Source organism: Tupaia chinensis, unplaced genomic scaffold (genome assembly GCF_000334495.1).
Source record: "Tupaia chinensis unplaced genomic scaffold, TupChi_1.0 Scaffold000605_1, whole genome shotgun sequence".
NCBI lineage: Eukaryota > Metazoa > Chordata > Mammalia > Scandentia > Tupaiidae > Tupaia > Tupaia belangeri.
The window spans coordinates 3,147,051-3,157,520 of NW_006160123.1; the positions used below are offsets into that span (position 1 = coordinate 3,147,051).

General features: G+C 48.7%; 1 protein-coding gene across 1 annotated transcript in view; it reads right to left on the reverse strand.

Moving 5' to 3' along the window:
* The window catches only part of IVD (isovaleryl-CoA dehydrogenase), a gene marked incomplete at its 5' end in the record, with an annotated part of 17,899 nt that overhangs the window by 2,872 nt on the left and 4,557 nt on the right, over positions 1 to 10,470 (reverse strand). The window contains 5 exon segments of the mRNA XM_006158724.3: positions 113 to 206; positions 1,803 to 1,899; positions 4,528 to 4,664; positions 4,860 to 4,953; positions 5,750 to 5,919. Of these exon segments, the coding sequence (XP_006158786.2) occupies positions 113 to 206; positions 1,803 to 1,899; positions 4,528 to 4,664; positions 4,860 to 4,953; positions 5,750 to 5,919 (592 nt within the window).

A 10,470-nucleotide genomic window follows, 5' to 3' on the forward strand; every position in this document is an offset into this window, starting at 1 on the left:
GCTTCTGCTGCCCACCAAGGGGCAGGCTGCTGCTGTCTATGAGAACACATGGCGCTAGACGTCAAGGAGGTGGAGACAGCCCAGTCCTACCAACCTGAAGCCACATACTTACCCGAGGGGTCCGCCAGACAGCACCAGCCGCTCCAGGTCCAGCCCACTCATGAGCACGTAGACGCCCTTACTCTCATGGCCCAGGATGTTGGCAGCTGTGGGGTAAGAGCTGGTCAGAGGGAGAGGGCTGTCCATGGCCGCCTCGCTTTCAGAAAAGGTACTAGCTGGGACCAGTATGAGGTGACTAAGGTGCTAGAACCCACATGGCCAACTCCTAGGAGTCCAGGACCTGGAGGCTTGAAAAACAAGCTGGGCATGTGTACACAAGATCTCAAGAGGAGAATGGGGGAGAAGGGATTTCAGTGTGGCCATTCCCCGGAGGGTAGTTTCTCACTTTCTCTCTCTCCAATGAAAACATGACCTATAGAAAAAGTCTACATATACCCAAAAAAGGTACTAGGTTCGGTAACATGGCTCTTGTGCAAGGCACTAAAGTATGTCCTCTAGGGGTCCCGCAGATGGCATGGAGGTCAAGGTGCAGCATCCTATACGGCTAACTTTGCGAGCCAAGTCCTGGACTAGGCGGCTTGAAAATTACGCCAGGCTCGTGTACGTGTGTGTCCAAAATCCTGAGAGGAGACTGGAGGAGAAGGGATTGTAGCGTGGCCACCCCCCCTGAGGGGTGACTCCACACCTTCTCCCTCTCTCTCTCTCTCTATCTGGTGAGTGCATGCACCCTATAGAAAACTAAAAACAAAACAAAAGTTACACCCTTTGGCTTTCAACTGGGGTTCTGAACAGGATGGAGTGGGCCTTCCAGGACTGCCACTCCATCCCTAAGGCTAGACACAAAGTCCCAGCTTGACAGATCTTTCCCTGGACTCCCTGGGATGGGAAAGAAGAAAAGCTAACTGGTCTAGAAGTCACCCCACCCCACCCTCGTCCTTTCTACACCTGTACTCATAAAAGAACCAATTACTCTCTCCTTGCTCTGGCCCGGTGTCCCCTCCCTGCAGGGTGGTCCAGGAAAGCATCTTTGTCCAGGAGATGACCATTTAGTGCTGGTGACAAAGCTGCTGAGTGCCTCTCATGAGTACCCAGTAAGCCTGGACGCTGGATGGCCAGGGAGGTGTGGGTAGGAGACCGAGCCCAGAAAGTGCTCACTCAGACCTGCTTTTAATGCAGGTCCACTGCCAAAGCAGCATCTGGACAGACCCCTGCCTAGATGCTCCTATAACTCAGGATAAATCCATGCCCTGGATCTCCCCAGCACTCCAGTGAGGTGCGCAAGGGGGGTGTGGGCTCCTTCATGACACTACATTGTGTCACACCAGGGAGGAAACACTGCGGCCGAGCTGCCCTCCTGCACGGGGTCTGGCTCCCGTCACTTCATTCAGCTGGTTTTTAGCGTCCTTGACGAACAGCTCATGCAGGTGTACGGGCACACGAACAGGAATTCTGAAGGACGCTAGCGGGTTGGGGAGTTCTTACCTTTCTCCCAGCTACTGGAATATGAGCCTCCGGCACAGGGTGGGGTGGTGGGAACACCTCCCTTACTTAGCAGGCAGGCATGCAGCCACTGGGGCCAGGAGAACAGCCCTCCAACAGCCCAGACCCCATTTGGCCACATGTCCCTGAGGAGCCGACAACAGCGAGCCTCTAGCCAACAGAGGAGCTTCGTTGGCTTCGAAACAGCAAGATCAGCCTTGGCAGAGGTCAGAATAGGGTTCTGTGTCCTCAGAGACACTTACCAGGAACCTTGCAGTCTTCGAAGATTAGCTCACAGGTATTAGAGCCCCTCATCCCCAGCTTGTCCAGCTTCTTGGAGGTGCTGAAGCCAGGCATGCCCTTTACAAGGAAGGAAAGGTGGCTGATTATACACCAGCCACGAGAGCCTCGTAAAGGGAAGGCCCCCTGGGAAGATGGAGCCCACAATCTGGTCAAGCCCCCGTACCCGCATGGAGCACCAGCATCCTGCTCCCATGCCTCCACTCTGGATGGGAGACGGCCCCACCTCTGGACCCTCCAGCCCTAACACGTTAGTCTCGCTGGCCGCTAGCTTGTGCTTTTTTTTGTTTGTTTTGTTACAAGGCACATGTGCTCAAAGAGAGACAGAAAGAGAGTGAAAGGGGACCAGCAGATGGCGTAGTGGTTATGTTGCTGGACTCCCATAGTAGTCCCGACCCGGGGGCCTAAAACTCATACTGGGAGTGCGTGCCCAAGATCTAGAGAGGGGAATGGAGGAGAAGGGATTACAGCAGTGGCCATACCCCCAGGGAGTGATTTCTTCCTTTCTGTATCTCTGTCTCTCCGGCTAGTACACACGTCCTATAGCAAAAATCTCTCTCTAAAAGAGAGAGAGAGAGAAGGAAAGTGAGGAGGGGGATCTTATTTCCTTCATTCTCCTCTTGGGATTTTATGCATGTACACACATGCACCCAGTGTGTTTTCCAAGCTGCCGGGTCCAAGACTTGAACTGCGCAGTTGGCCACGTGTGGCCCAATCGCCTTAACCACCATGCCAAGGGGTGGTCCAACTTGCACTCTCATGAGTTTTCTCACTGACTCACCCAGTCCTCCGAGCCTTCCTGACCTTCCCTGGCTTCGCTGTCCTTCCTCAGGAGACATCTTCAAGACATTCTCACCAGCCCGTTGTATTCTTTTGCCACCTCGATCTTCTGCTATCTGTCCCTAATGGACATCCCCACCCAGGATGAATTCAGCCATCTGTGTGCTCTAACCCGGGCTACATGTGTGGCCTGCCCTCCCCTCCAGGCTGATGAGAACGGTATTACATGACCTTGAGGCCTCCCACACGGCTAGGCCCCTCTTGCTCTAATCCTATCAGGGGCTTCTCCCACACTGTGGAGTGGGTATGTCAAACCTTCACTGTACTCACTCATTAATCCCTACCAACGCCCTCACTCCTGTGGTCCCCTCTCATAGATGATCCACAATCATCAGGCAGATGGACCCTCCACCATCATCTGTAACCCATCCTGACCTCTTCTGCCTCAGCTCAATTTTGTGCTTTTCTCATTCACTTCTACACATCTCGGTTTCTCCCCCTTCTGTTTTCCATTTTCTTTTCTTCTCTTTTTAAGTTTTTTGTCATAGGGCATATATGCTTGCTGGAGAGCAAAGGAGTGAGAAATAACCCCAGAAGGGATGGCTGTGCTATAATACCTCTTCCATTCTCCTCTTTGGGGTTGTTTTTTTTTTTTTAAGAATTATTTTACTTACTTACTTAATTTTTTAAATTTGACCAGAGAGGGTCAGAGAGAGAGAGAGAAGGAAAGTGAGAAAGCAAGCTGCCAGGTCTGGGACTAGAACCATAGTCAGCCATGTGGGAGTCCAGTGCCCCCAACCACCACGCCACCTACTGGCCCCTCCTCTCAGGACTTTGAACACACATGCACACATGCCCAGCGTGATTTTAAAGCTGCCAGGTCCAGGACTCGAATTGCAGTTGGCCATGTGGGATCCAGCATCTTAACCACCATACCACCTGCTTGCCCCATATTTTCCACTTTCTTTACTAACAAATTTGTTTAGTCTCCTGCATTCTAAAGATAACCCAAATTTCCAACTTTTAATTCTAACTCCTATGCTGTTTTCCTCTTGCTTCTGTTAAGATTGTAGTCTTGGGGCCAGCAAGTGGTATGGTGGTAAAGGTGCTGGACCCCCACATGGCTGACCATGGTTCAAGTCCCAGACCCGGTGATTTGTCTCACTTTCCCTCTCTCTGTCTCTTTGTGGTCAAATTAAAATGAAAGAAATATTTAAAAATTTGTAAAGAATTATTTTATTTAACTTTATTTATCCATTTATTTATTTTTAATTTGACCAGAAAGATACAGAGAGAGAGAAAGTGAAAAAGTAAGCTGCCAGGTCTGGGACTTGAACCACAGTCGGCCATGTGAGAGTCCAGTGCCCCTAACTGCCATGCCACTTGCCAGCCCCTCTCAATTCTTAAAAAAAAAAAAAAAATACAGGGACACGCAGGTGTTAACACTCTCACATGGTTGACTACGGTTCGAGTCCTGGACTTGGCGGCTTGCTTTCTCACTTTCTCTCTCTCTGTATCTTTCTGGTCAAATTAAAATAAATGAATGAATAAATAAAATAAAATAGAATAAGTCTTAAAAAAAAAAAAAACACTGCGGTCTTCAGTCTCCATTTGTATTCCCACCTGCTCCTCAGGCTCCCTCCACTTCCTCATCAAGTTCAACACGGACATCCTCCTGACTATCAAAGTCAGTGGCCTTCTTCAGCTTTCTGCCTCTTTGTATGGTCTGGTTCCATGGATGGCAGCGCCATCTTCAGATTCAACCTCTCCCCCTTGGACTTGACTTTTGGGCAGCCTTCCCTTCAGTCTCCTTCGAAGCCTCCTCTCTGCCTCCAGCTCAGCTCCAGTAGTTTCTGATACCACTGTCAGGAGACAGATGCCTTCCTGACCCACGCACCACCTACTCACCTTCTCCACAATGAAGGCCGTGATGCCCCGAGAGGCCGGCACAGCAGCCAGATCTGTCTTGGCATAGACAACAATGACGTCGGCATCGGGGCCGTTGGTGATCCAGAACTTATTGCCGTTCAGGATGTAGTGATCTCCTAAAGGCAGGACGTTGACAATTGGCTCAAGCTGTATTGGCCTATCTCAGCCAGTTGGTCCACAGACCTTCTGCTGAGAAAAAAGCTGAGGAACAAACAGTCCTAGAAATCCAGCAGGACCACTCCTCACTGCTGCCTTCTTCCCCTAATAAGATCTGTCCCTCTGAGTCTTTGCCAAATCGAGAATCCCCTTACCTTTCTTTTCAGCTTTTAGCTTCATGGAGACAACGTCAGAGCCAGCATTGGGCTCACTCATGGCCAGGGCTCCAATGTACTCCCCGCTGATCAGCTGCAAGGAAAAGCCCAACAGGCCCGGTCATGACCTCAGGAGTGCCCTACAGCAGCTCACTGCTCCTGCTTCTTCCTGTTCACAGTACTCCCCTTCACACCACTCGCAAACCAGGGTACTGGGAAAGTCTTAGAAGAGAAACCCAACATCTACAAGGCTGAAAAAGGTCACTCCTTCCCCTATTCCTTCTCAAGAAAGTTAGTCTTAAGTCTTTTTTTTTTTTTTTTTGGTTTATCATTTAAGTTTGCCATAGGGCGTGTATGCTCACAGAGAGGGAGAGAGAAAAAGTGAGAGAGCACCTCCCAGGGGGAATGGCCATGCCATAATCCCTTCTCCACCATTCTCCTCTTGGAATTTGAGGCATGCATGCACACATGGCTGACATATTTCCCAACCTGCTGGTTCTGGGACTCAAACCATGCAATTGGCCATGTGGAATCCAGTGCCTTAACCTCCATGCCACCAGCTGGCCCCTTAGTTTTCTATTTCTTAAAGCGCTCTTTAAATGTCCAACTCAGGAGTTCTGGCCCAATGTTTAATTTTTGACTTGAGTATTTCAAAGCAGCGCTGGCAGGGGCACTTCAAAAAGTTCAGGGAAAAATGGAATTAAAGTATGAGTTCATTTTGGTACAAAATTTTTTGAAATCCATGCATCATTTTTAATATGATACATATTTTCTGTGAACCTTTTGAAGACTCCTTGTATTGGGTTCAAGGCAGTGAGTCTGACCGGGCCCCACCAGTGGCGTGGGGGAGTGTCTTGGGGCTGGTGATCTCTTCATTCCCATTTCCTCACCTTGGGGAGATACTTCTCCTTCTGGGCCTCATTCCCATTGCGTACAATTTGGTTGAGGCAGAGGTTGGAGTGGGCACCGTAACTGAGCCCCACCGATCCGGACACTCGGGATATCTCCTCCATCACCAACACGTGTTCCAGGTAGCCCAGGTCAGAGCCGCCATACTGACCTGGGAGTGTGGGAGGAACATGGGAGTGGGAAAGGCAGATGTGAAAGGCAGTCCCGGTCACGGAAACACTGTTGGGAATCTCACACTTACTGGCAGAACAGAAACACCTGTGGCACCTTTTCCAACTTCCCTGTAGTGTAAGGACAGGCCCGTGGCACGGACGCTGCTTTCAAGCTCACAGAACCTCTGGGACCAGTCAGTTTAGGTGTGATTCAGAAAACAATTGTTGTAACTCCAGCTTTAGCTCAGACAGACCTTTTAATGAAGATAAGCCAACAGTCCAAGTGCCCACTGTTCAGAAAGGTAACAGTGGTGTAGAGGCAGATGGATAAATGAAAAAAAATTTTTTAAAGAATTATTTTATTGGGACCAGCAGTTGGCATAATGGCTATGTCACTGGACTCCCATGTAGCCGAACACAGTTCGAGTCCTGGACCCAGTGGCTTAAACTCACGCTGGGCGAGTGTGCATGCGTGCCCAAGATCCCGAGAGGAGAACGGAGGAGAAGGTATTGCAGCGTGACCATCCACCCTGGGGGGTGATGTCTTGCTTTCTGTCTCTCTGTCTCTCTCTTTCTGGCAAGCGTACGTGCCCTACAGCAAAAAACTCTAAAAAAATAAAAAAAAGAATTATTTTATTTAACTCTATTTATTTATTTATTTTTTTAATTTGACCACAGAGGAAACAGAGCAAGGGGGGTTAGGTAAGAAAGCAAGCCACCAGGTCTGGGATGCAAACCATGGTTGGCTATGTGGGAGTCCTGCGACCTTAACCACACCACCTGCTGTCCCCCAGGTAAATGAAATTTAACAGGGATCAGCAGATGGTATAGTGGTTAAGGTGCTGGACTCCCACATGGCCAGCCTGATACGAGTCCTGTACCCACTGTGGGAACTGTAGGGGTCAGACCAGTGGCTTGAAAATCACTTTGAGCACATGTGTGTGCCCAAGATCCTGGGAGAATAGAGGAGACTTTGCGGCATGACCATCCCCCCCGGAGGGTGATTTCTATTTCCCTCTGTGTCTGTGTTGTTCTCTCTGGCAAACGCATGTGCCTTAAGGCAAAAATAAAAAAGGGGACCAGCAGATGGCCTAATGGTTACATTACCGGACTCCCACATGGCCAGCCTGATACGAGTCCTGTACCCACTGTGGGAACTGTAGGGGTCAGACCAGTGGCTTAAACTCATGCTGGGCGTGTGTGTGTGCATGCCCAAGATCCTGAGAGGAGAATGGAGGAGAAGGAATTGTGGCATGGCCATCCCCCCGGGGAATGATTTCTTGCTTTCTGTCTCTCTGTCTCTGTCTCAGTGAGCACATGCCCCTTATAGCAAAAATCTCTCTTAAAAAAAAAAAAAAGAAAGAAGTTTAACAGAGAAGCCCAAAGCTGGGGTGTGGGGAAGGGGGTGTTCAAGGCACCAAGAACAGATACAAAGCCAAGGAAAGGCCTAAAGGTGAGCTTTTCTTAAAGAATTATTCACTTTATTTATTTATCATTATTTTTTTTTTTCCACATGAGTTTGCCAGAGAAAGACAGAGAGAGAAAGAGGAAGCAAGCTGCCAGGTATGGGACTCGAACCACATTCAGCCATGTGAGAATTCCAGCACCCTAACCACAATGCCATCTGCTGACCCCTAAAGGGGAACTTTTATAGTACAGGTTTAGACTCAAAGGAGCAAGGCTGGAGACAAGAAAGCCACTGCCTGAAGGAACTCTGGAGGTATGCTCCGTAGCAAGGGCTGAAGAGATCCTGGGAGGGACTTTCAGAATTCTTCACAGAAAATGAGGCTTTCCCTTGGCAGCAGATCCAAAATCGAAGTGGCTGGGCCATCTGGGATCACCTCCGGCTCTGCCATTCAGGTAAAGCCTGGCAAGTCTCTGTATGTGTTCACTAGACCAAGAGGGGAGACTGGGCCTAGGCTTTAGGGAAAACGTGGTCTGACCCCTACAGTTCCCTCAGTGGGTGACACTGGAAACAGCCGCCAGGACAACATGCAGAAAGCAGAATCGTATGTAACTTTCTTCTCGAGGTTTTCTCCTGAAAGGGTTTTCATCTGCGTCCCCACTGCCTCTTTTACTAAACACAGTCTGGTTCAGGGGAATGGACAGCAGTGCAGCAGTAAAGTGTGATGTTCTGTGAGGCTGACTCACATGGAAAGGTTCCAGGTTCACTTCCAGAGACCTCCCTGAGTACACTGAACTCACGAAGTGCCCAGGATCCGGGCCTGGTTGAGGCTGTGGGGGAGATCTTGGTACCAAGACCCTATCATGGATGCCTCGGTCTCTCTAGCTCATGAAATAAATAAACTTAAGAATAACACAACGCAGGGGCCAGCAGGTAGTATGGTTGTTAAGGGCACTGGACACCCACATGGCTGAACATGGTTCAAGTCCTGGACCTGGTGGCTTGCTTTCTCTTTCCCCCTCTCTTTCTGGTCAAATTGAAAAACAAAACAAAACAAAAAAATAAAGTGAAATAAAATAATAATAATTAGTTTTTAGGGGGGAGAGGTTTTTGCTATAGGGCGCGTATGCTCGCCAGAAAGACAGAGAGAGAGACAGAGAGACAGAAAGCAAGAAATCACACCCCAGGGGGGATGACCACACCGCAATCCCTCCTCCTCCATTCTCTTCTCAGGATCTTGGGCATGCACACACACTCGCCCGGCATGAGTTTAAACCACTGGGTCCAGGACTCAAACCGCGGTCGGCTACATGGGAGTACAGCAACATAGCCATTTCACTAACTGCTGGTCCCATATTTTTTATGTATTTATTTAATTTTGACCAGAAAGGGATAGAGCGAGAGAGAAAGTGAGAAAGCAAGTTGCCAGGTCTAAGACTTGAACCGTGGTCACCCCTGTAGGAGTTCAGTGCCCTTAACCACCACACCACCTGCTGACTCCAGTAAAATATTTTTTTTTAAACAATAATACACGGGGCTGGCAGGTGGTGTGGCAGTTAGGGTGGCTGAACTCCCACATGGCTGACCATGGTTTGACTCCTGGACCTGACAGCATGCTTTCTCACTTTCCCTTTTCCTCTCTCTGGACAAATTGAAAAAAAAAAAAAATAAATAAATAATTCTTTTTTTTTAAAAAAAAGAATGTAAAATACAATTGACTGAGCATTTTATTTATTGATTCTCTATGGGAATTCATAAGACCCCCAAGACACAATGTTTAGGAGTTCCCAGCACAGCCTTCCCCCTTACTATTTTTGTTTGGAGAGGTTTTTGCTATAGGGCACGTGCACTCACCAGAAAGACAGAGAGAGACAGAGAGACAGAAAGTGAGAAATCACTCCCCAGGGGGGATGGCCGTGCCGCAATCCCTTCTCCTCCATTCTCCTCTCTGGATCTTGGGCACGCACACACACGCGCCTGGCGTGAGTTTAAGCCACTGGGTCCAGGACACGAACCGTGGTGGTCGACTATGTGGGAGTCCAGCAACATAGCCATTATGCTAACTGCTAGTCCCCGCCCCCTTACTATTTTATGTTAAGATGATCTAAATTGGGACTGGCAGATGGTGTGGTGGTTGAGGGCACTGAACTCCCACATGGCAGACTGCGGTTCAAGTCCCGGACCTGGTGGCTTGCTTTCTTGCTTTCTCTCTCTCTCTTACTCTCTGGTCAAATTAAAATGAATAAATGATGTTAATAAAAATTTTTTTTAAAAAACGGTTATCTAAATTAATTATTTTTAGAATTATTTTATTCATTATTATTTTTTAATTTAACCAGAGAAATATATATAGAGAGAGGGAAAATGAGAAAGCAAAGTGCCAGGTCCAAGACTCAAATGGCAGTTGACCATGTGGGAGTCCAGCGCCCTTAACCACTATGCCACCTGCCAACCCTGATCTAAATAAATTTTTTAGTAGTTTCATTTTATCACTATTCTTGATGTGACTATCTATGATCAGCTTAAGTCCCAGGAACTGTGCTCCCAGTGGCAATGAGGAGTAAGAAGTACATCACGTTCACCCCTATTCTCATGGCCAGGTGAACACAGGTCCAGCCAGGGGAGCTACCAGCCCCTGGCTGGTGAGGCCGCAGGATTGTCTCTTTACTGGGCATTACAAGCCAGGTTGTACCTCTTCTTTGGAGGCAAACACCATAACCAGAGCCCACCAGCTCCCTGCCCTTCCCCTTTAGAAACAAGTAATAATACTCAGGGGAAACACGGGGCAGGCTATTAGACACCAAACACATCTTAAACACATCATCTGACCACCGGATCTGGAGGCCCAGACAGACATCTTATTTTTCCCCCCAAGGGTATGTGTGCTCACCAGAGACAGAGAGAAGGCATCCCTTTAATGGGACGTGGTCATTCCACAAATGCTTCTCCTCCATTTCTCCATTCTGGAGAGATTTTAAGCATGTGAGCACAGATACCTAGCGTGTTTCTCAAGCCATTAGAGGCAGGATTCAAATCATGGTTGGCCATGAGGGATCCAGCTCACCATAACCACAGGCTACAGGTCTGGCCCAAACATCCTGCTCCCCTGCACCTCTATATGCTCCCAGATGAGCTCCAAGGTCAA